The sequence below is a fragment of the Mesocricetus auratus genome, unplaced genomic scaffold (assembly GCF_017639785.1).
Source record: "Mesocricetus auratus isolate SY011 unplaced genomic scaffold, BCM_Maur_2.0 Super-Scaffold_100020, whole genome shotgun sequence".
NCBI classification, from domain to species: domain Eukaryota; kingdom Metazoa; phylum Chordata; class Mammalia; order Rodentia; family Cricetidae; genus Mesocricetus; species Mesocricetus auratus.
Window position 1 is genome coordinate 18,480,928 of NW_024429201.1, and position 24,988 is coordinate 18,505,915.

The 24,988-nt window shown below is 48.4% G+C and overlaps 1 protein-coding gene and 1 long non-coding RNA gene across 4 annotated transcripts; one reads left to right on the plus strand and one right to left on the minus strand.

Annotated features, from left to right (window-relative positions):
* The first annotated feature begins 15 nt into the window (after positions 1–15).
* Marveld2 (MARVEL domain containing 2) lies at positions 16–24,605 on the plus strand. Of its 3 annotated transcripts, none has more exons than XM_021222997.2 (7): positions 16–67; positions 3,512–4,672; positions 6,986–7,021; positions 20,071–20,216; positions 20,742–20,913; positions 23,588–23,638; positions 24,032–24,605. In XM_021222997.2, the coding sequence occupies exons 2-7, from the start codon at positions 3,527–3,529 to the stop codon at positions 24,152–24,154; spliced, it is 1,674 nt and encodes a 557-aa protein (XP_021078656.1). In that variant the 5' UTR covers positions 16–67; positions 3,512–3,526; the 3' UTR covers positions 24,155–24,605. The 3 variants fall into 3 exon arrangements, with proteins under 3 accessions (XP_021078656.1, XP_012980853.1, XP_005065663.1); XM_013125399.3 differs by lacking the exon at positions 16–67 and adding an exon at positions 243–375; XM_005065606.4 differs by lacking the exon at positions 16–67 and adding an exon at positions 395–523.
* On the minus strand, positions 19,404–20,076 carry LOC110339286. Its single transcript, XR_002381404.2, has 2 exons — positions 19,760–20,076; positions 19,404–19,525 (listed from the first exon to the last, which is right to left on the minus strand). It is a non-coding gene; the product is annotated as an uncharacterized LOC110339286 (long non-coding RNA).
* Positions 24,606–24,988: the final 383 nt, after the last annotated feature.

A 24,988-nucleotide genomic window follows, 5' to 3' on the forward strand; every position in this document is an offset into this window, starting at 1 on the left:
CCACGCCTCGGGAGCCCGAGCCCAGTTTCGGTGCCCGCGGAGGGGAAGCGCACGCTCTTCCGGCCAGGTGAGTGGGTCCGATATGGGACACCACGACCGCAGGGGTGGCTTTTCCCCCGCCGCACATCCTGAAGCCGCCTCCGACCCACTGAAGCCTGAGCACGTGGGCGAGCCGGCTCCGGGGGTGGCGCGGGAGGGTTTCGCAGCTGCAGCAGCGACAGGTGCGGCCGGCTGGACCGCCGCCTCCGCCTTCTTCCGGGCGCCGAGTGGCGCCGCCCTCACCACTTTCCCGGCTGTCCTGACCGGGACAACGGCCACCTTGGGGCGGAAGCCAGAGTGGATTTTCCAGAGAGGGCGGAGGCAGGACGAGCACCGGTGGGTACAGCCACAGAGCGGGGAGGCGGATGGGAGAGCCCCACGAGAACGCTGGTGTCTGCGGAGGCTGCTCCCCCACCCCAAATCCCAAGGCAGTCCACTTTCTGGAGGCGACAAAACTTTAAGGGGCGACTGTGCGTGTGTAAAGGTAATCAGGCTTGATTCCTGTGACGCTCAGGGAACTATTTTCCTGGTCACTGCTGTGGCATTCCCAAGTCCCTGGCCCCAACCAAACAAAGACCTGCGATCTCTACGACCTGGATGGAGCCTAGGGGGCTCTGGAGCAACCCGTAAGACGTCACGGGTATCTATATATTTAAATACAGCTGACCATTCCTTCCTGAGAGAACAGTTTGCTTTTCTAGTTTACATATTTAAAATGTTTGTTTTTTATTTAAATGATAAAATGTTGTAACTCAAATGAGACATTTTCTACAGGTGAAGATGAGTTGAATCCGTTACAGTGAGTCATACTTTTAACAATGAGTTAAATTAACCAGCAGGATGCTCTGTAAACCATAAGTACCCTAGATACCTTAAATCTGGTTCAGGGTTTTGTGTGTGTGTGTGTGTGTGTGTGTGTGTGTGTGTGTGTGTGTGTGTGTGTGTGTGTGTGTGTGTGTGTGTGTGTGCGCGCGCGCTTTTATCTTTTACGTTATTGTTGTTGTTTCAAGACAGGGTTTCTCTATGTAACAGTGCTGGCTGTCCTGGAACTTGGTTGTGAGCCCCCAAGTGAGTGCTAAGAATTGAACCCAGGTCCTCTGGAAGAGCAGCCATTGTTTTAAACCAATGAGCCATCTCTCCAGACCCTCCGGCACTTGCTTCTAAGTAATCTCTCCTGGCAGGGAAGGAGAAGTGACATAGATAGGATTGGTCTTATGAGTAATTGTCGAAGCTTATCCTTGGTACTGAACAGTTCAGAATGCTACCCTTTCTGCCTTGGATTCTGTTTAAATCCTCTGTAACTGCATATTTCGTTACCCGTGTGTAGAATGCCAGGCGTCTCCTTGGCGTTCACTGTGATGCTTTGGATCATACCAGCAGCCTTCCCCTTACCATCCACAGAGATCCTACTAAAACAAGTCAGATCATGTCACTCCTCAGCTCCGACTCTCTGGTGGCTTCTTAGCGCCCATTAAGCGCGGTGTGTTTCAGGTCTTCAGTGACTCAGTGGCTTCGGTTATGCCATGCATCTCATTCTAACGCTTCCTTGCTGAGCTTTCTGATTTGGCATTTCCCTGGCATGTTCGACAGTCCCAACAGGCTTTTGGGACTTTCGCTTGGAGAGCTCCTTCCAGGCATCTATCTGCTGGGTTTCCTCCTCCACCTTTATTTCCATACTTGTCCCTTTCTCCTAGAAGACTGCCCTGAGCGTGCTGAAAAGAAAACACACTCCCTACTCTGCTTTTAAAACTTTGATCCTCAGTGCAGTGTACATGCTACTTGTCACCTGCTGCCCACAGTAGCATTTAAGTTGCATAAAAGCAGGGAAGTTAGATACAACCTCAGTGTGTTCATCGAAGGTTCTCAGTCTCCATTTTACAAATTAAAATAATGCCTTAGGATTTCTAAGTTGTTCAACACTGTAAAGGTCAAAACACACATTTTATTTTGTCATAATTTCAAGTATAGTACCAATACTAGTTGAATATCCAATAAAAAGGCATAAACAGTTGAAGGGAGAAATCCAGTGTACCTCAAACCTGGTAGTTCATCCGCAAGTGGGGTTTTTTTTTTTTTATTCTATACATATTTAGGTCATTGTTTTTATAAAGGAAGTCAGTAGACTTAGTCAAAGTGCTTCGATAATTTTTCAAGTATATTAAATCACTCCTAAAATGCTCCAGTTGTCCCTGGCAACAGCAAATTGCTTCTAGGTACCTGCTCTGGGAACAGTGACATGCGTAGTTAGGGCTGTTGCTGTTTACTCTTCCTGGGAACCATAACCTTTGGTGTTTTAACTCTGAGAATTCAACTTCTAAAACCTAGTGCCAGCTGTTGCTGTTTTAGGAGGACAGAAGCGAGCCCTCTCCGCTGACTTTTTCACGCACTATTGTACTATCTTGTGTTTTGCTTGCATGCATGTCGGTGCACCATAGGGATGCAGTCCCCCAGAGGCCAGAAGAGGGCGTCAGATCCCTTGGGACTTGGGTTATAGCTGATTGTGAGCCCCTGTGTGAGTGCTGATAATTGAACTCAGGCCCTCCAGAAGAACAGCCAGTGCTCTTAACCTCTGAGCCATCGCTCCAGTTCCTCAGCTAACTTTTATGATTCGAAAGGAAAAGGCACAAGCTTGCTGTGTTTAGAGACTGCTTTAATGGCTCCTTGGCCATTCCAAAGCAAATGTGGGTTAATGAAAACAAAGAGTATTTACTGACCATTCAAATTTTGGTACGCTCAGACTCTTTTTGTTTTGTTCTGGTTTGGGTTTTGGTTTTTTGAGGGTTTCTCTGTGTAACAGCCCTGGCTGTCCTGGAACTTACTTTGTAAACCAGGCTAGCCTCAAACTCACAGAAATTCTCCTGCTTCTGTCTCCCAAGTGCTGAGATTAAAGGCACGCGCCACCACCACCTGGCATACTCAGACTTAAATGTTTGATTTAGATATCTAAAGACAAGATTCACCGGCCAGTGGTGGTGCATGCCTTTAATCCCAGCACTCGGGAGGCAGAGGCAGGCAGATCTCTGTGAGTCCGAGACCAGCCTGGTCTACAGAGCGAGTTCCAGGATAGGCTCCAAAGCAATGCAGCGAAACCCTGTCTCGATTAAAAAAAAAAAGTCAAGATTGTACTTGGGATTCTGTATTGCTCAAGTTTTTGTTTTGTTTTTTATTTTATTCATAGGGTTCATACATAAATTAGAGTTAAATGCTTTCCTATATAAAATTCAAAACTAATATTTAAATTTTTTACTGCTCTTAAAATGCAGTGGCATAGAATACTTAAATATAATTCTGGGTAATCTAATTATTACATGTGTTTAAGAAAGAATGTGTTTGTCATTTTGTATACAATAATACTTAGATACAATCCTGCTTGCCACCTGGATCCTTTTTGCTAAGTGAATAAAATAACTGGACTTTATTTATGGAGGATGGAGTCACTAGACATACGTAGTAACTTTAATCTCTGCCACAGGTGTGAGAGGAACAAATGTCGTCAAGTGACGGAAGGCCCAGGATTCAGGACAGGGGCTACAGTGAGGTTCCAGGGGACATGCCTGGTTCAGATGGCACCCTGAGAACCCTGCAGTCCCTTCACAGCAGTGAGCTGGCTGTGAGCACCGATCCTCTGCCCCCGCCTCCTCTCCCGTTACAGCCACCATTCGGCCCCGGCTTCTACTCAAGTGACTCCGAGGAGCCAGCCATAGCACCAGACATCAAGCCAGTAAGGCGCTTTGTGCCCGACTCCTGGAAGAACTTCTTCAGAGGGAAGAAAAAGGACCCAGAATGGGATAAGCCGGTGTCTGATATCAGATACATCTCAGATGGTGTGGAGTGTTCACCTCCAGCCTCTCCGGCGAGACCAAACCACCTCCCACCCAGCTCTTACAAAGATCCTTCCGGAGGGTCAGAAGGCACCTTTAATTCCCCGCAAGAGGCGGATGCCATGTTTCCCCAGGACTCCTATGCATCCCTAGACCAGCGCACACAGACGGCTCGGACTTACAGCGAGAAGGTGGAGGAGTACAATCAGCGGTACGCCTACATGAAGTCGTGGGCAGGCCTGCTGAGAATTCTGGGTGTGGCTGAACTGCTTCTGGGGGCTGGCGTCTTCGCCTGTGTCACAGCTTATATCCACAAGGACAACGAGTGGTACAATCTGTTTGGATATACACAGCCCTATGGCACGGCAGGTCTTGGCAGCCTGGGCAGCACATATGGGGGATACTACTACAGTGGCCCCAAGACCCCTTTTGTACTCGTGGTGGCTGGTTTGGCTTGGATCGCCACTATTATTATTCTGGTGCTTGGCATGTCCATGTATTACCGCACCATTCTTCTGGACTCTAACTGGTGGCCCCTGACTGAGTTTGGAGTTAACGTTGCCTTGTTTATCCTGTACATGGCCGCAGCCATTGTCTATGTGAATGACACCAACCGAGGAGGACTCTGCTACTATCCATTATTCAACACGCCAATGAATGCCGTGTTCTGCCGGGTAGAAGGAGGTCAGATAGCGGCAATGATCTTCTTGTTTGTCACCATGATCGTTTATCTCGTCGGAGCCCTGGTCTGCCTCAAGCTGTGGCGGCATGAGGCAGCCCGGAGGCACAGGGAGTACATGGAGCAGCAGGAGGTATGTATGTGTCTTCTCAAACCTTTGCTTTGCTCCTCTTCTGTTGCTGCTAAAATACAACCCCCTCGAAGCCTCGTCCAAGCCTTTCTAGGTCCCTACCTGTATGTGTATTTAAATGAGCTGGGCTTTGAGTCCTTGCTTTGACTGGGACACCTGCTCTGCTGTGTCACCGTTAACTGCACACACCCCGCATGTGCTGCTGCTCCTTAACCGCACTGGGATGCTGACCTCATCGTCAAATCCCTTCCTAAGATAAACTTCCATAGAAAAACCGTGACATAGTTCACTTACAGGAGGGAAGTACTCACTTAAATACTACAATTTACTCCTCCCACCCCCAGTGAAGTAACACCAAGACAGACTATGAATCTGGGTAGTTGGCTCAGTCACGCATGGGGACCTGAGTACGAAGTCATTAGATCTCTGGAAGAAGTAAAAACCTGTTAGCATGCACCGGTACTCCCGATGCTGGGAGATGGGAGGTGGAGACAGGAGGATGCCTTGAAGCTCCAGGGCTATCTAGCCTGTCCCTCGGTGGCAAAATTCCAGGCTAGTAGAGACCCTGTCTCAAACAAAAGGGGAAAGTCACCCGAGGACTAATGCCCTAGGTTGTCCTCTGGCCTCTGTGTGTATAATGTGTAGGCATGTAACCCAACACCAAAGGTGCACACACATAGATACACACACACACACATACACACACAGAGTGTGGCTAATGGGAATGGTGGCTTAAGCCAGTAACCCCTGCTGTTGGGAAAACTGTGACTTCAAGTCCAGCCTGGGCCATGTAGTTTGAGGCCAGCGTGGTTTCCTTTTCAAGCCCCTGTCTCAAAAAGCAAAAACAAATGTGGTAGCTTTGCATTAAAAGCAAACATTGAATGACTGAGTTGTAGTAAACATACAGCTACCTCCTGGCTTTTAATGGTTCATCATTATTTTGGAGAGGTCTGTATTCTGAAATAAGAAAGTACTGCATTTGTTTTTCTGTCTTGGATTTTACTTACTAAAAATAACAATAAAGCCTGGCGGCAGTGGTACACACCTTTAGTCTCAGCACTCAGAAGGCATAGACAGATGGATCTCTGTGAGTCAGAGGCCAGCCTGGTCTACTAAGTGAATTCCAGGACAGCCTCCAAAGCTACAGAGAAACCCTGTCTCGAAAAACCAAAATAATAATAATATAATCTATAAGTAATGAGATTAATATACAGGGGAAATGATGGTAATATCTAATGGACAAGATCATGTAAAAAATCCCATTTAAAATTATTTGAGTTTGACAGCAAACATTAGATATATTGTGCTGTGTTCACTATGCCCCAAAATAAGTTTGATATTTATTTCGCTATTGCCTAATACATGCAAAAACTCCAACAACGAATTTTCCTTTATTTGAGAGGAGATCTCACTATGTAGCCCAGCTTGAACTCAAACTGATTGTATAGCCCAGGATGGCTTACTCACCATAGTTATCCTGCCTCAGCCTCCCAGGGAGTTAGAATTACAGGCGCAATTTGTTCATCTTAAAAATTTTCTGTAAGATTTTGTTTTACAATATTTGATTAAACGAGTTATTGGAGGTTATATAACAGCCTTTGGTTTTTTCCATTAATTTTATAAAGTGACTATATTGACTTTTTAATTATCCAAAGTGCTGGGCATGGTGGGTCACACCGGTAATCCCAGCTCTTGGGGCAGAAGCAAGAGGACAGTCACAAGATTAAGGCCAGCCTGATCATGTGGTGAGTTATAGGCTAGCCTAGGCTACATAGCATGATTGCATCTCATAAAACAAAACAGTTAACCAACCAAGATAAAGTAACCATAAATAAATAAAATGTAGGTAATTCAAGCAACTCATCTAATACTACCCATCATTCCCTTATCTCCAATCTTCCCTATTTTCCTGGTTAACAGAGAACCACAGTTACCCATCGTCCTCTGGTTCCCCATTGGCCCACAGAAATCTAGGCAAACAAATATGGAAATCAAACATCATGGAGATGGTCAGCTTCTTGTTGTTGAGATTGGGCTAGAAGTGAAAATGGACGGAAACAGCGTGCACGTGTGTGTGTGTGTGTGTGTGTGTGTGTGTGTGTGTGTGGGCGTGCATGCACATGCGCGTGCATGTGTGTGGTCTGTGTGTAATGTGCACTTGCATGTTGGGGGACAGAAGAGGTCATGGGATCCCCTGACACTAGTTACAGGCACTCAGGAGTCTCCGCAAGAGCAGTAAGCAGCACTCTAGACTGTTAAACTATCTCTTCAGCCTCTTGAGGAATCATTTTAACTCTTTTGTTGTTGTTATTCCAGATAAATGAGCCATCGTTGCCTTCAAAAAGGAGAATGGTAAGGGCAACATTAACTTTAAGTTATGCTGTAGGTTTGCTAAACACTTGTGTCTGGTGTGTCTTGGTTGACAATAGAATCACCCACCGTGAAACCTGATGCTGAGCTCGGATGAAGACTTGCAGCTTTTTGCGGTACTGTGAGGACCATGTTAGGCGGTCTTCCCTCCAACCCCTTTTCATTTTGCTACATGATTTTTTTTTGTATGTGAACATGGATGTGTTCTTGCTGTGTGGCCAGGCTGGCCTTTAATGCATGCTGTTCCTGCTTCTGCCTCTTGTTTCACGGGACTATTGGCTTACTATCTATGCCTGGCTAATGGAAATCATTCTTCCTGATGCTGGGATTTAGCTAAGCTGGTAGAGTGCTTGCCTAGCATGTATGAAGCCCTGGGTTCCCTCCCCAACACTACACAAACTGGGCATAGTAGCGCACGGCTGTAATCCCAGCATGTGGAAGGTCAACACAGGGGAATCAGAAGTTCAAGATCATTGTCTCAGGGTTTCTATTGCTGTGATAAAACACCAATACCATAAGCAACTTGGATCCACATCAATCCATCACTGAATGAAGAAGTCAGGACAGGAACATAAGCATGGCACTGCACATACACATTTCACAAGGGAAATCCTTTTTTTTTTTTTGTTAGTTTGAAAGGCATAGTAAACTATGTCTGTCCTAACCTTTAATTCCTTTCTCTGGCATCATAACAGAGCATTCCCAGTATTTGCTAACAGGCCAAGTTTCAGTTAAGAAACAGGAAAGAGGCCGTGTTAGACCTTGACTCTTCGGCCCCTCTCTCCTTCCGCACAGGAAAGTGTGACTTGTCCCAGAGCTGCCGCACTTTCTTGAAGCTTTCTTCTCCTAGTAACAGGTAACCCTGAGAAGGAGGCAGGAGCTAGTAATGGAGGTGATTGCTTAAACCAGGCACGGTGCCTCAAACCATAACCCATATTCAGGAGGCTGAAGCGAGAGGATAGCCAGAGTTGGGGCCAGCCCAGGCTACGTAGTGAGTTCTAGACCATTCTGGAGTAGAGTGAAATCCTATCTCAAAAGTAAGCACACCAGTCAATAAAACAAATGGTACTTACCTGAACTTTTTTTAAACCTAGAAAAGTAATTAATTTTGGACTCTGCCATCCAGGGTGTCTGCCTGGGCCAAATTCTTGTCTTTGACCGGGAAGCCAGAGCTGTATGCCTAAGGGCTGTTGTGAGCTCCAGATCAGCACACCCTGGAGTGGCTTCCTGAGCTGGTACGCAGAAGACTCGCTCGAGCGTCAGACAGCTCAGTGCTAAAGAGAGGCTCCATGAAATAGACACCCGCTTGTCAAGTCAAAATATTTCTCTAATGTTTAATCCCATGAGTCATGTTCAAGATTGAAATATCACTGGGGTGAGGAACAGCATCCTAAGCTGCAGAGAACACAGCAGAGTGAATGTGGTCCTCAGGTACTTTTCTTTTTAATATTTATTTATATGTGCATTGGCAATTTGCCTGTGTAAGGGTGTCAGGTCCCCTAGAACTGTAGTTGTAGACATCTGTGAGCTGCTGTGTGGGTGCTGGGAATTGAACGCGGGACCTCTGGAAGAGTGGTCAGTGCTCTTTAACCACTGAGTCATCTCTCCAGCCCCAGGCCTCGGGTACTTTTCAGTTGCTGTGATAAAACAATGGGACCAAGGCAACTTATAAAAGAGCATTTAATGTGGGACTTGTAATTCGGGGTTAGAGGCTATGATGCAGAGCTGAGGCATGGCGTAAGGGGCATCTGGGGCAAGTAGGAGGCAGAGAAGGACACGCTGGGAGTGGCATGGGCGTCTGAAAGCTCACCCCAGTGACACACCTCCTCCAACGGTCTGAAGCAGTTCCTCCAGCTGGGGATCAAGTTTCCGAACATCCGAGCCACGGGGCATTCTCATTGAGAGCACATCAGCAAGACAGCCTTGTTTCTGTTTTCTTATTCTGCCCCACTCATCTACAGTGGGTCGCAGTGGCTTGTGATGTGGTCTCCCGTCTGGCGTGTGGGCTTGGAGCTTCTCCTTTCCCTGGGCTGGTTAACAGCCTCCGCTAGCTCAGGCTTATGCCATTTGTTGAGGTAAGAGCTGGTGGCTTTGAGCTGATGTTAAACCACGCCTCAAGACCAGTCCAGAAGCAGGGAAGTGGGCAAACAAAGGATTTTTTTTTTTTTTTTGAGACAGGGTTTCTCAGTATTGTTTTGGAACCTGTCCTAGAACTCACTCGGTAGACCAGGCTGGTCTTGAACTCACAGAGATCCGCCTGCCTCTGCCTCCCGAGTGCTGGGATTAAAGGCGTGCGCCACCACCGCCCGGCTAACAAAGGACGTTTAAAAGCTGCCATAGCAATAGAGGGCAAGGCTTCAAAATCCCTCCTTGGATGTTTGCACTTTTCTTTCTGCTTTTGTTTGTTTTGTTTTTATTTTATTTTATTTATTTATTTATTTTTATTTATTTATTTTTTTTTTTTGGTTTTTCGAGACAGGGTTTCTCTGTATTGTTTTGGAGGCTGTCCTGGAACTAGCTCTGTAGACCAGGCTGGCCTCTGAAAGACCCCAGGCGGGGGACTTTCATGGGAGGGAGACCCGAACCCAAGGAACACCGAGGCCACGAGCTTGGATGCACAGCAAGAGGCTTTATTGATAATACACGGGTACCCGGGGCATCTCAGTCTCGGGAACTGAGAGCCCCGAGCTGGGGACTCAGGGGTTCTTTTATAGCAAAAAGCGCAGTACAGAAGCGAGAAGCCTAGTTACGGGACCCTGATTGGGTAATTTAAATGAGGCTGGGGCTCAGAACGAGATTTCTCTCATCTGGACAGAGAGGCAATTAAGGTTTCTCTCATCTGGACAGAGAGGCAATTAAGGTTTCTCTCAGAACTCAATTCTCGGCCTTGGCCCTATCTGAAGAACAAAGGTTTCTGTGCCTGCCCAATCTTTCTGGGCTGGCTGTGCAGACCATAGACACCTGGGCCCCTATCTGGACAGAGATAGTAGTGACTATGCAGCTGTAAAGACCTTGAGCTGAGCTTCCTTCTGATCAAAAACATGACTATTCGGCTGAGCTGTGGGGGAAAGGAATTTTCCATAGGCCTCAGCCACCTGTGCTGGGCCGGGGTCTTTCATTCCCCCATTGCTCTTGTAACTGAATGAAATCTTTCATTCAGAGGTTTCTGCCATCTCGAAATCCCTTTGCTTTAGCTGCTGGTATTGTTGAGTCAAAACCAGTGATTGTACAATTGATAACCTTTCCTTTATAAACTGGATTAATCTGTTTAAGATGCATGGCCCGAACATCAGAATCAGCAATATAATGATCAGGGGTCCCATAATGGTGGATATGAGAGTCGAATACCAAGGGGACCTGTTATACCAATTCTGAAACCATCCCTGTTGGGACTCAATTAATTGGTGGTACTTTTGGCGTCTTTCTTTTATTTTAGCCAGGTTATCTCTTACCACTCCGGTATGGTCTGCGTAAAAGCAGCATTCTTCTTTAAGGGCCGCACAAATTCCCCCTTGCTGTAAAAATAAGAGGTCTAGTCCCCTTCTGTTTTGGAGGGCTACTTCTGCCAGGGAGGACAGAGACTTCTCCAGGGCAGCGACAGATTCCTCTAAAGACCGAATATCTGCACGCATTACTTGTTGCAGGAGTTGGAACTGTTTAGTTTCCTGCAGTGCGGCAGTACCGGTTCCTATTCCTGCTGCTATGCCTCCCATGGTTAGTCCTCCTAGTAGGATGGCAGTAGTGATGGAGATAGGTTCCCTCTTAATGCGGCCAGTACTTATCATGTCATAGTCAGAGGGGTGGTAAATTACCTTAGGCCATAATTCAATCAGAACACAATAGTCAACGGTGGCACCTAGTACCGTGGTGGAGACACAAGGGGTTAATCCAGTGTTGCATGCCCAATATGTCCCATTGGGGGCTATCAAGTAGCGGCCACTTTGGGGCAAAGGCTCAGTGGCATTGCATAGTCCTTGATGCGTGGTGGGGACATTACCTATACATAGCCCCTTTCCAGACACTTCTGAGATGGTCAATTTATGTTGCATGGCTGTCCCACAAAGAGCCTCGGCTGTGGCCTGATTTGTATATTCGCCCATAACCGCTAAGCCTTCATAATAGGGAGGTTGCGGAGTCAGACAAAGCCAGCATTCCTTAGTCTTATCTGGGCGAGTTAAATTCAGAGTGGCATATGTCCCTTTGATTAGGGCTAATATTCTATCTCCCGTGCCTTCAAGGGGGGGGACCCGAGGAGGGGGGTTTGGGAGTGCTTTCTGTAGGCGCAGGAGCGGCTGTGGTTTTAGGCAGGTTCAGAGGCCTGGTATCAGCCTTGGGCATGAGTAAGCTAGGCTGCTTTTGATCAGTAAGGACCTGGTTAGGGCCTATGGCCTGTGGATTGACGGGAGCCACCTTACATCTGATTGTAAAGATTACTCCCCTATCTGGTCCGTATAGATACCAACGCAAACCCCAGGTATACCCAGTCTGCCAGTCCGGGGCTTGCTTTCCCTGTGCAGTGAAAGAAATGGCAAGGGGCATACCTATCATTCCAGATTGTCCTTTGTCCCAGCCTCTACGCACTTGTATTTTATCCCAGGATGAGGATGGCCTCCAATATGCGTCCCCTGTAGTCTCGCACCCCCCAAGCTGCACAGAAAAAGGAATTATATCCCCCACATTTCCGGGCCTGTTGCCAGGTACGTCCATCTCAGGGGCAGACATAGAAGTCCAGTGAATTTAGCTGCTCTCTGGCTCTGCGACTAACACACCCGGGGGTGGTTTCTCTGGAGTCCACGAATATGAATGTACGTCGACGTCTGTAAAGGTGGGAACCACTGGTGCATGCCTTTGGGTGGCAATGGGGAATGTCCCAAGTGTTCAACCCTGCTACCAAATCACAAAATTCAGGCCATAGAGTAGGCCACCATGTCCCAAGTGCATGTGGTTCCGTGACAGCATAAATGACCTCCCCCATCTGGGAGAGAACCTCCCAGGTTAATTTATAAACGGTATGGGGACTGGAGGCCACACCAGTGTCTGATTTTATGAGGAGGGCTATTAGCAGGAGGGAGGGGAGCGGGTAAGTTTTATTTTGAGAGGATTTTGAGTGCGTTAAGCTTTCCATCCTGAGTCCGGATCCTCAGGGAAGGCAGCTTTTACGTGCGAGGCGTGTATCCAAGCAGCAATCCCGTCCACCTTGAGAGCAGTAGGGGTGGTCAACAGGACTGTGTATGGTCCCTTCCAGCGGGGTTCAAGGTTCTTAGCCTGGTGGCGCCGGACCCAAACGCTGTCTCCCACGTGGTAGGAGTGAGGGACAATAGGGTGTTTCCTCTGGTCTCGGTAGGCTTGGGCCAGAGGCTTCCAGACTTCCTGCTGAACCAGCTGGAGTGCCTGCAGGTGAGCTTGAAGAGAGGAGGAATTGGCATAGTCAGAAATATCTTGGTCAAAGAACTGAACAAAGGGAAAGGTGGTTCCATATAGAATTTCAAAAGGGGTGAGGCCATGGGGGCCCGGTGTATTCCGGGCACGATAGAGGGCAAGGGGGAGCAAGAGGACCCAGTCTTTAGTGCCAGCTACAAGCGATAATTTAGTTATAGTCTCCTTAATGGTTCTATTTATTTGTTCTACCTGTCCTGAGCTTTGGGGTCAGTAAGCACAATGCAATCTCCAATTAATCCCCAACAAGGTGGCCACAGACTGACTTACCTGAGAAACAAAGGCAGGCCCGTTGTCTGTCCCCAATACCTGTGGCATTCCGTAACGGGGGAAGATTTCTTCAAGAAGTTTCTTGGTGACCACCTTTGTTGTCTCGTGCTTGGTGGGGTAGGCTTCAGTCCATCCCGAGAAGGTGTTAACAAAAACCAGGTCTGTGAAATCTATTTCCCAGTGCACCCCAGGCCGGTGCCCCCGAGCTCGGGTCCCCATGGGTAGCTTTAGCCTGGTCGCATTTACGTGGGCGCAGGCGTCACATTGCTCAGTCACTTGTCTTAGTATTTCTTCTATTCCCAACAGGTAGCGAGTATTTTCTTCCCGGACTAACAGTTCTCTCATTTTCCTGGAGCTCAAATGAGTGAGTTTGTGTAGGCTGTTAACCAAATATCTAGTCATTAGGCGGGGAAGGACAGTCTTTCCTTGATAGGTCCAGAGACCATCATGTACTCGGGTCGCCCCCAGTCTTTTCATGGCTTTGATGTCTTTTATTTCATAGTCCCATGACGGGGAGGTCTTCTCGGAAGCCTCATTAGTTACAGGGACTACAGCCGCCTGGAGGAGGTGACTGCTGCTTTCCAAGGTCAGGGCAGCCTCCCGGGCGGCCAGGTCTGCCCTCCGGTTTCCCCGGGCAACGGGGCTGTCGCCTTTCTGATGCCCTGGGCAATGTATGATACTGAGGGCGGTTGGGAGGTGCAGAGCCTCTAAGAGGGCCAGGATTTCCTTTTTGTTTTTAATGTCTCTGCCCTCTGAGGTCAATAGCCCCCTTCGCCTATAAATTTCACCATGGATGTGAGCGGTGGCAAAAGCATAGCGGCTGTCTGTGTAGACAGTGAGTTTCTTACCTTCTGCCAGTCTCAGGGCCTGTGTTAAAGCAATCAGTTCTGCTCGTTGGGCCGATGTTCCTGGCGGCAGGGCCTCGGCCCAAATTGTTTCTGACTCAGTTGTCACTGCAGCACCGGCTTTCCGCTCCCCTTGATGTACAAAGCTGCTTCCGTCCGTGAACCAGACAAGGTCAGGGTTGGGAAGGGGTTGATCCGTGAGGTCAGCTCTCGTCCCATGGACCTCAGCCAGGACCTGCAAGCAGTTATGAGTCTCTGCTTCCCCGGGGGAGGGGAAGTAGCGAGGCGGGGTTCAGGGTCACCGGAGCCCCGAAGTGAATTCTATCCTTGTCCAGCAACAGAGTCTGGTAATGAGTCATCCTGGCATTGGTGAGCCAGTGGCCCGGTGGCTGTCTGATGACCGCCTCCATAGCATGGGGGGCATAGATGGTCAAAGGCTGCCCCAAAGTCAATTTGTGAGAGTCCTTTATGAGAACTGTGGTGGCGGCGATCATGCGGAGACATGGGGGCCATCCTGACGCTACGGGGTCTAATCTCTTAGATAGGTAGGCAACCGGTCGTCTCCAGGGCCCAAGTTTTTGAGTTAGGACCCCCTTCGCGTAACCCTCTTGCTCAGCCACGAATAAGTCAAAGGGTTTAGTCAGATCCGGTAACCCCAGGGCTGGGGAGCAGAGCAGAGCCTTCTTGATGTTCATGAAGGCTTGTTCCTGGCTCTCCCCCCAGTCAAAGGTAGCCCCCGTCTTGGTGAGGGGGTACAGGGGTGCTGCCATTTCCGCAAACCCGGGGATCCACAGTCTACAGAAACCTGCTGTTCCCAAGAATTCCCGCAATTTTTGGGGGGTCTTGGGAGGAGGGATGTCGAGTATGGGCTGTTTGCAGGCTTCTCTTAGCCAACGTTTTCCATCCTGGATTTTGTACCCCAGGTAGGTGACCTGGGTCCGACAGATTTGGGCCTTTTTGGCAGAGGCCCTATACCCCAAGTCTCCTAAAGTCTTTAAGAGAGCTTCTGTCCCCCTCAGGCATTCCTCCTCTGTTTTGGTGGCTATCAGGATGTCATCCACATATTGTAAGAGGATGATCTCAGGGTTGTGGACTCTAAATCCGGCCAAATCCTGATGCAAGGCCTCATCAAAGAGGGTGGGGCTATGTTTGAACCCTTGGGGCAACCTAGTCCATGTAAGTTGTCCCGAGATTCCCAGGTCTGCATCCTGCCATTCAAAGGCAAACAGTGGCTGACTGTCTTTGTGTAACCGCAAGCAGAAGAAGGCATCCTTTAAATCCAGGACTGAGTACCAAATATAGTCAGGTGGCAGTCCACTCAGGAGGTTATAGGGATTGGGGACCGTGGGGTGTTTGTCCTCAACCCGCTTATTGACTTCCCGGAGGTCCTGGCTTCTTGACTGGCAACAGGGGAGTGTTCCAGGGGGACCGGCAGGGGGTTTGGGTCTCTGAAAGGTCCTTCTTTCTAAGTGAGGCCCCCTTTGTCCCTCTCTCTACCTATCCTGTCTCTGCGACTACTGTGGCCAACAGTTTAGTCATTTCTCTATTACGCTTCTTGTCCCTTGCTATCCTGTCTCTCTCATTTCCTGTCTCTGACATTCTGTTTACCTCTTTTCTCTCTCTCTCTGAGCTTCTCTTTTATTAAAAAAATACGTTCTGTCTCCCTCAATACATCTGGTAGTGTATACCCCTGTCATATGGGTTATACATTCTGTAAGCTTCCTTAAGTCTTTCAAAAAAAATGCGGCTGGCGATTCCTCTGCCTTCTGAACTATCTGTCTTACCTGGGCCAAATTTATAGATTGCTTATCCGTCTTTTGGAGACTCGCTACAAGCAACTGGCATTAAAGACATAGATGGGTCCTACCTGCCTCAGTGGTGAAGTCCCAGTCTGGGCAGCATCAATTTCATTTGGAAGCTGCGTAGGTTGTCCATTTGCCCCAGGAACAATTTTTTCCGGGCTTCAAGAAGGACCCGCTGTCTCTCCTCCGAAGTTAGGAGGACTTGCAAAAAGCTGTTGGGCAGTGAGAACTGATTCTAATAGATCAGTCAGTCTCACGGGGTCTGCTGAAAAGGAGGGGTTATTATTTTTCCAGTTATAAAGATCTGAGGCAGAGAACGGCCAGTACTGCAACTGGCCATCATGGCCCGTCCGGAGGCAGGGCGGTTGAATCCGGGAGCGGGCTGAGGCCGCGGCGCCACCCGGAAGGGCCGGAGCGTCTGCCGGGGAGCGGGGGCGAGGGGCGTGGCCGCTCTCTGACCCGGTCCATCGCGGGCCGCAGGGAGGCAGACAGCTCCCCTCGCATTGTCGCCGGTCGCGCCGTCACATTCAGGGCGCCCTTCGCGCAGCGGCCGGGACACTGAACGCGAACCGGGAATGAGCTGCAGTCCGAGCAGTGCCTGCAGCTGCGGCGGTGGCGGGGGTTAGGGAAAAGGAGGGGGAGGGAGGGTCATAGACCAGCACTTCCCAGGTAACTATACTTGGTCCGGGTGGCCCTGGGGTCCAGGATCCACTTTCTCTTTCACCTGGAAAATAATTTGAGAGTTAAAGATGCCATCTCGTGGCCAGCCAACATCAAAAGTTGGCCATTCAGAAGAGCAAAGGGTGGTCCATTGCTTCTTGCGCGCATCGACAGTCTGGTTACGAGCATCTCGAGAGCGATGACAAACGACATTCAGACGGACGAACAGATAAGAAACAAAAACAAACAGATTTTCGCTGCGCGGCTTTGACGAAAGTCAAAAGCAAATTCAGATCGGGGACGGGGGCCTTGTGCTCCCGTCCTTGTCCCCTATCAGGATGGAAACTCCCTCGGCCAGCGGGACTTCCCCAAACAGACGGGGCAGATTCCTAGGCATCTACCCCAAACAACCGAGTCCCTAAGAACTCCAGCTCCAGATACAGACCTGCCCCAAACAGACGAGTTCCCTAAGAACTCCAGACGGGGCAGATGGACATCTGCCCCAAACAGACGGGGCCCCAAACAGACGAGTTCCCTAAGAACTCCAGACGGGGCAGATGGACATCTGCCCCAAACAGACGGGGCCCCAAACAGACGAGGCAGATCGTGTCCTAGAGCTGCGGTCGGTGCCACCAGATACAGATGTATACAGCTGTATATTACAGACGCAGGCGCAATAAAACAACAGGCATAGACAGACAGACAGCAGACAGCAGAAACAACAGAAATTTAGTCCGGACAATTCTTACCTCCCAGAAGTGGGTCGGTGGTCCCTGGGCAGGGTCTCAATTCCCGGCCAACGCACCAAATGAAAGACCCCAGGCGGGGGACTTTCACGGGAGGGAGACCCGAACCCAAGGAACACCGAGGCCACGAGCTTGGATGCAACAGCAAGAGGCTTTATTGATAATACACGGGTACCCGGGGCATCTCAGTCTCGGGAACTGAGAGCCCCGAGCTGGGGACTCAGGGGTTCTTTTATAGCAAAAAGCGCAGTACAGAAGCGAGAAGCCTAGTTACGGGACCCTGATTGGGTAATTTAAATGAGGCTGGGGCTCAGAACGAGATTTCTCTCATCTGGACAGAGAGGCAATTAAGGTTTCTCTCATCTGGACAGAGAGGCAATTAAGGTTTCTCTCAGAACTCAATTCTCGGCCTTGGCCCTATCTGAAGAACAAAGGTTTCTGTGCCTGCCCAATCTTTCTGGGCTGGCTGTGCAGACCATAGACACCTGGGCCCCTATCTGGACAGAGATAGTAGTGACTATGCAGCTGTAAAGACCTTGAGCTGAGCTTCCTTCTGATCAAAAAAATGACTATTCGGCTGAGCTGTGGGGGAAAGGAATTTTCCATAGGCCTCAGCCACCTGTGCTGGGCCGGGGTCTTTCACCTCGAACTCACAGAGATCCGCCTGCCTCTGCCTCCCGAGTGCTGGGATTAAAGGCGTGCGCCACCAACGCCCGGCTTGTTTTGTTTTTAGAGGAGAAAGAAGTTTCTGCATCAGCAAACAACCATGTTTCCAGGCAGGGCCTTATTTTCCTCCAGCTATGGCTGGCACTGCCTCGTTTATCAGGCTTGCTTGTAGTATGCTTCTAGAACTTCAGGGAAGGTTAGTATGTGGACAATATACATTTAATTAAACAGGTAAAGTTTAGTTGTGGTTTTTCTGGTTAGTTGATGTGTGTGTGACCTTAGAGAGTTCACCCACCCTCTCTGAACCTCACCAGCCCCAGCTGGTGTTCTGGGTACGGTGCAATTGAATACGGAATTGCTTGCTATTCTAGAAGATTCCTCCTCATCTTCCACTCCTATGTCCCTTGAGCTGGCCTTGATAGAAACCTCTCCCAGTCCTTCTCTCAGCCATTTCTTTCCTCTTTCCTGAATATGTACTATTTTATTGCAGGGTGTGGCTTTAATCCACCATCTCCCGCCACAGGCTTTCCTGAGGCCCAAGCCTACAGCTTGAGAACACTCAGCTGGACTTACCAATAGGCCTGCCTCCTGTCCCCTGCACGGTCTGAGCAAGCTCCTCTTGAAGACTGACATCAGAAAAGCTTTTTTTCCCCCTGGAGTATTGTTGTTTCCTTCTGGTTTCTATGAGACAGGATCTTGCTGTGTAGCCCAGGCTAGCCTCAAGCTGACCCTCTTGCCACAGTCACTCAGGTGCTGAGTGTACCGCCACACCTTGCTTTGGCTTGTTTGCTTTCCCTTTCAGAAGATGAAGACAGTGTGACTCCCCTTCGCACCAGCTGCTTCTGATCGACTCACACCAAGTTCCCACTGTCACTTTTTTCTCTTTCCATTTAAGTAGGCTTGGTACGCTTTTTTGGCAGATTTTCTTATTTTGAACTGTATTTCCCATTCTTGGCTGGGGTGTAAATCCCAGCTTCTCATTTGTGTATTTCATCGTCCACTTTTTATTTCTGGGGTGGAAGTGGGGAGCTCTGTGCACACTAGACAAGCTCAGTGCTGTGGTGGCATTTTCTATGGGCCACCAGCCAGCTCCCAAATAAAGACATGGAGACTTACTATTAATTTTGAATGATCAACCCTAGCTTAGACTTGTCCCACCAGCTCTTATTCATCTATGTTTTGCCTCGGGGCTTTTACCTTTCTTGCATTCTGTTTGTCCTACTTTCCTGCTTCTTCTGTGTCTGTCTGTCCCCTCATGTCTCCCTGTCATCTCCTTTTCTTTCTTTCCCTGAGCCTAAATTCCTTTTCCTTACTCTCCCTACCCTGAAGTCCCTCCTATCCTTCCTCCCTCACTGTTGGCTGTTCAGCTGTTTATTAGACCAGTCAGGTGCCTTAGGCAGGCAAGGTAAACAGCAATGTGTCTTTACATAGTTAAACAACTGTGAGACAAATCTGCACAGTTAAGCAAATATACCTCAACACAATGGCACTGAGCTGTACCAAAGCCTTCTTCATCCACTTTTTTAAAAAAAGTACTTTCCAATTTTTCTTACATTTGTTTATGTTGTGTGTGTGTACACACATGTGTGCCACAGCGTCCTTGTGGAGGTCAGAAGACAACACAGGGGATCCCATTCTCTCCACCTTATGGGTTCAGGAATCAAATTCTGGTCCTCTGGCTTGACAGCAACCACCTTATATCAGTTGTTTTTCTATTGCTGGGATAAAACACCATGGCCCAGCCGGGCAGTGGTGACGCACGCCTTTAATGCCAGCACTTGGGAGGCAGAGGCAGGTGGATCTCTGTGAGTTCCAGGCCAACCAGGTCTACATGAGCTAGTTCCAGGACAGCCTCCAAAGCCACAAAGGAATCCTGTCTTGAACTCCCCCCCCAAAACCAAACCAAGACAAAACAAAAAACCACCATGGCCAAAACAACTTATAAAAGAAAACATTTAATTTGATTTATGGTTTCAGTGGGCTAAGGGTCTGTCATGCCCAGGCATGTGGCAGGAAGCAGCAGCCGTGTTTGCTGGAGCAGCTGACAGTACACATCTTGATCTGAATGAAGGAGACAGAGAGCACACTGAGAATGCAATGAAACCTCAGCCCACCCTCAATGACTCACCTCCTCCAGCAAGGCCACGCCTCCTAACCCTCCCCAAACAGTTCCACCAACCAGGGACCAAGCATTCAAGCACATGAGCTAAGGGACCATTCTCACTCAGACCACCACACACCCTTACCCTGCTGCGCCATCTCGACAGCCCCTTCCAAGAGTAGCCTTGAACTTACAGCAGTCCTGCCTCAGCCTCCCAGGTGCTGGAGCTAGTCATGAAGCGCCACGCCCCTCTCATCAGCTGCGTTTGTGACATGCTGATTAGAAGTGGGAGGTGCTTGCCTCTTCCGTGCCGCCATTTCCCCGGTGGGACTCTTCAGCTGTTGCATTGCGAACTCCTTTGTGTGTGAGAGACACAGAAGAACTCTAAATGATCGTTGTTGTTCACTTTTCTTCTTCCTGCTCCCACTTCTTCTGCTCCCGATGACTTGGGTGGGCTCTTTCCCCGATCCCTCGTACAACCAACTCTTTGTCTCTTTTCCTGTAGTGCGAAGTGACCCCCGGTGACAGACAGAGAGACCAAGAAGTTAATTTCAAGGAGTCGAGAACAACGAAAAAGACCCCTGAACTTCTGAGTGGACACATCCCTCCGGGCTATATTCCCAAGCCCATTGTGATGCCCGACTACGTGGCGTGAGTCCATCTTGGTTTTCCTAACACTCCCATTTGGGCCTTCATCCTCGATCTTGTCACCAAGTCAGCACTGTGCTTCACGTTGCTTATGCGAACGGTTGTTTGCTATCCAGGGTCATGTTGAAAAAGAAGAAAGGGGGGCTGGAGAGATGGCTCAGAGGTTAAGAGCACTGACTGCTCTTACAGAGGTCCTGAGTTCAATTCCCAGCAACCACATGGTGGCTCACAACCATCTGTAATGAGATCTGGTGCCCTCTTCTGACCTGCAGGGATACATGCAAACAGAACACTGCATACATAATAAATAAATAAATAAATCTTTAAAAAAGGAAAAGAAAAATAAGAAAGGTGTGCCGGGTCTGGCCACTGAGCGAGCGACGTGTTTCCCCTTTTCCGCTTGTTTCAGTGTCCGAATGTTTTCCACTCTGCGGATGGAACCCAGGGTCTTGAGCATGCTAGGGAGGTGCCGGCACAGGCCTCCTGCAGGGTAAAGTTGTCACCCTGATTTGTGATATTTTCCCCCAGAAAATACCCCGTGATTCGGACGGACGACGATCGAGAACGCTATAAGGCTGTGTTCCAAGACCAGTTCTCAGAGTACAAAGAGCTGTCTGCGGAAGTGCAGGCCATCCTGAGGAAGTTCGACGAGCTGGACGCCGTGATGAGCAGGCTGCCACGTCATTCTGAAAACCTCCAGGTCAGTGGCCACACCTGCTGCGAGGAGGCAGATGCGGAGGAGCAGACTCCCACCTCATAGGCTCCCGAACACCTATCCGTTCTCTGCCAAAGCGTTTGAGATCTTCAGAGAGGCTAGGCAGCATTCCCATTCCCGTCGGAGAGCACTCACTGCAAGCAGAAGGCCTTGGGTTTGATCCCAGAGCTACAAAAGAAGGAAAAGCGTTTCACAAATTATAGACTTTAATGTCTTTTACCGTTGCTGCCTTCTTTTTGTCTTTTGATCTGGTGCTGGGGATTAAACCATCTCGTGTATGGGGGACAGCCCTCTGTCATCCTCAGCCCTCCTACTTTATGAACTTGCCAGAGATATAAACCATCAGAGTATTGAAAGACACAAATGGCGAGCTCAGAGTAGACCAGTTCCAGGTGGGGTGGTGGGTAGTGTGTCCCCACCCTCTCAGTCCTAAAGAGAGCTGGAGAGATGACCAAGAGCCCTGGACAGCTGCAGCCCAGTGACCTCCAGGGCTGAAGCAAAGAGGACAGCCATGGTGTGGCGGAGACGGTGATTATGGAAATGAAAGGAAGTTTTCTCTGGAACATGAGCATTTATCTAACTATTCTTTTTGGGGGGTGGGGGCTTCTCTTTCTTTCTTTCTTTCTTTCTTTCTTTCTTTCTTTCTTTCTTTCTTTTTCTGAGGCAGGATTTCTCTGTGGCTTTGGAGGCTGTCCTGGAACTAGCTCTTGTAGACCAGGCTGGTCTCAAACTCACAGAGATCCACCTGCCTCTGCCTCCCAAGTGCTGGGATTAAGGGTATGTGCCACTACCACCTGGTTCTCTAATATCTAATTATTCTTTATCAATAAAACTCAGGAGTCAGATATCAGGGTAAGGATCTGAATGATGAGAGAATTGGTAGAGAAACAGCCAGTGACATACACACACCCACACCCATTCTTCAGTCCAAAAGCACTGAGAACCTTTCTAAGCTCTGCCCTGCTACTTCCTGTGTCTCTCTCAGTCCTCCAAAACCTCTATGGTAGTTTTGGTCAGCTAGTAGCTAGCTCGGCCCTCTGATTCAAAGCAAACTTTATTGGCAGTCTTGGGATTGTCAACCTGGTGGTTGTGGTGAACACCATTAATCCTAGCACTGAGGAGGCAGAAGCAGACAAATTTCTGAATTTGAGGCCAGCCTGGTCTACAGAGCAAGTTCCAAGAAAACCAGGGATACACAGAGAAACCCTGTCTTGAAAACCCTAAACTAAGAAAAAAAATACAGGATGGTCAGGCATGGGTGGCAAGCCTTTAATCTCAGCACTCAGGAGACAGAGGTAGGCAGCTCTCTGTGAGTTCAAAGCCAGCCTGGTCTACATAGCAAGTTCTAGGACAGTGAAAACTGCATAGTTGAGACCCTGTCTCGAAAAACAAACAAAACAACTGAGCCATCTAGTTGGTCCCTTGTGCAACTTTTTAAAAAATGCTAAATACACACACACACACACACACATACACACACACACACACCACATGAGCCCAGCAATGGTGGTACATGCCTTTAATCCCAAAATTTAGGAGGTAGAGGCAGGCAGATCTTGCCTGGTTTACAGAGCGAGTTCCCAGACATTAAGAAACCCTGTCTCAAAAGAGAGAGAGGGAGGGAGGGAGGAAATTTTTCTAAATACACACACACATTTTTCTTTTGAGGACCCATGTTAATTGAGTGGTCTTTGTTTTTTATCACATATGTATAGTATACATTTAAATCACTCTTGGTTGTGAATTATCTAAGGGTGTGTGTGTGCGTCATTTCTCCAACCCTGAAAAAATGGAATAGTGTTAACTAAGCAACACCAGTTCCTGGAAGCAGGAGAAATCTGGCAAACACTAAAATAGTCAGTCTGTTACTACCATTTGAAAAATACTCAATGTCGGCAGGTCCCAAAGGGTAACCAAGTTCAGATGGCTTCAGAGGTGGTGTACAGGAAGAGCCACGAATGGCGGCGTGAGCCTGCGGTCCCAGTCACTCGGGAACTGAGCGGGGGAAGCACCTGAAGCCAGGAGTTCTAGGCCAAGGGAACACTCTGAGATCTTGTCTCAAAAGAAGTTGTGTAAGGGAAACCAAGGCATGTGTGGCTAAATGGAGACATTTATGTAGTCCTCTGTCTTATTGGAGAGTCAACCTCTTCATCTTATTTATATTTAGTATAAGGTGTATAATAGCATTAGAAGGCACCTGCTAGTAGCTCTTCTTGGGAGTTGAATAGTCCTAGCCTCTCACTCAAACACCTGATTGACTCGGAGGAGCTGTCCAGTGTGGTGGTTTTCACGTATCAGGCCCTTTATCAGGATCATTGCAAATAAATGAACTTCCTGACAGCCGTTTGAGTTGGTTGGGGAGGGGGGAATCTTAGGGCAGGTGGTTACCCAGGGTCACACAGCTCCCAGAGACCAGTGCCTGGCAGCTAGTTAGTGTGCTGTTGGCCCAGTAAATTGGATTTTTGAGTAACTATTTTCATACTAGCTTTGGGTTTGTTTTGAATAGTGGTCTACGCCTGCCCCCAAGTGCCAAAATTAGAGGTGTGTGCCGTTGAGCTTGGCAGAAACAGTTTTCTGTTCTAAATCCCAGTGTGCTTTGAGACATGATTTGAGTAAATGCATGTTTTAACTAAAATAAAGTGAAATTTTTTATTTTTAGGAACATGAGAGAATTTCAAGAATCCATGAAGAGTTTAGGAAAAAAAAGAATGTAAGTAAAAACAATTTTCTTGGTCAAAGTGTCCTTGTCCTGGTACATTGGTGATAACTGACAGACTTCTGATTCTTTTAAGCTAAATTATGAAATGTCTCTCCATGGAGTCTCTGTTGACTTGGGAGATCGCACAAAGGGTGGAGTTGGGAAAAATAAGGGAGAGACATTTATTCATGTTTCCTACGCTTACCTCTTCACACATTTTGACTACTAAAGGTATCTCCCTACTCTCCATATGCCCTCACTTTTGCTATGACCCTAAAGCATGGGCTGTCTTGTGTTGATAGAAAGGGAGAAGTGTGATTGTTCTAATTGTGCAGATTGTGCAGGTAATTTTGCTGTTTTCTGTGTGAGGATGTGTCTGCTCAGTAACGACTGTTTCTCCCATAGGACCCTTCATTTCTGGAAAAAAAGGAGCGTTGTGATTACCTCAAGAACAAACTTTCTCACATAAAGCAAAGAATTCAAGAATATGATAAAGTAATGAATTGGGATACGCAGGGTTATTCTTAGCCCGTCTGAAACTGTTTTTATAGCCAACTATTTATAAATTGCCTTTATATGCTGGGCTCATGGGTGAGGAGCGGGGGCTTCCAGCTCAGCTTCTGCTTGGCTTAGCGTCTGTGGTAAAACAGTGTGATTTTACTTAAACACTTCAAAACAACTTCAAACCCACCGAGAGCCCTTACTGAGAATGGAGAGGCCATGTAGTCACCTGTGTACAGTTTCCCGTTTTTCTCATCCAAATGTGTTGTCATTTTCAGTATCCTGTCGCTGGGAGTTCTGATGTCCCTTTTCCCTCAGCCAAACTGCTCCCTTCAATGTCTCTTCCGAAGAAAAATTCTTAGGAGATTCTTCCTAGGGAAGTCCCTCCCTTCACAAGGACTTGAAGCCAAGATCAGTAGTCATACTTTGTGACCTTGGGCAAGCTGATTAAACCTCTGTGCCTGTTCCTTCTGTAAAATGAAGCTAAGATGGTACCTACCTCATAGGGCAGTTATGAGGGCTGCATGTGCTCATATTTCTCAGACATGCAGAACGGAGCCTGCCGCTGGATCAGCACCGCAGTTGACATGCTGGTGAAACGGGTCAACTACAAAGGATGAGTCTCCAGAAACAGTCCTTAGTCAGCGCTTACCCTAAGGCCGCCCGTCCCCTGGTTTTGTCTTTGTGCCTTTCACCTTTCTACATGAAGCCTTAAGCAGCCGTTCCCGATGTCGTTTGTGACCTGTTATGGACCCCCCACCGCCTCCCTGTATGTAGTCAGGGTCACTCTGCAAACATCTCCAAGTCCCGTGGCCCAGCCCGTCCCGTGCACATGTGAATGACATGATTCATTAGCACACT

Coding starts and splice junctions, on each gene's coding strand:
- Marveld2 (XM_021222997.2), top strand. CDS start 3,527: ATGTCGTCAAGTGACGGAAGGCCCAGGATTCAGGACAGGGGCTACAGT. Junction 20,217..20,741: donor GTGATGCCCGACTACGTGGC/GTGAGTCCATCT, acceptor ATTTTCCCCCAG/AAAATACCCCGTGATTCGGA. Junction 23,639..24,031: donor AGTTTAGGAAAAAAAAGAAT/GTAAGTAAAAAC, acceptor TTTCTCCCATAG/GACCCTTCATTTCTGGAAAA.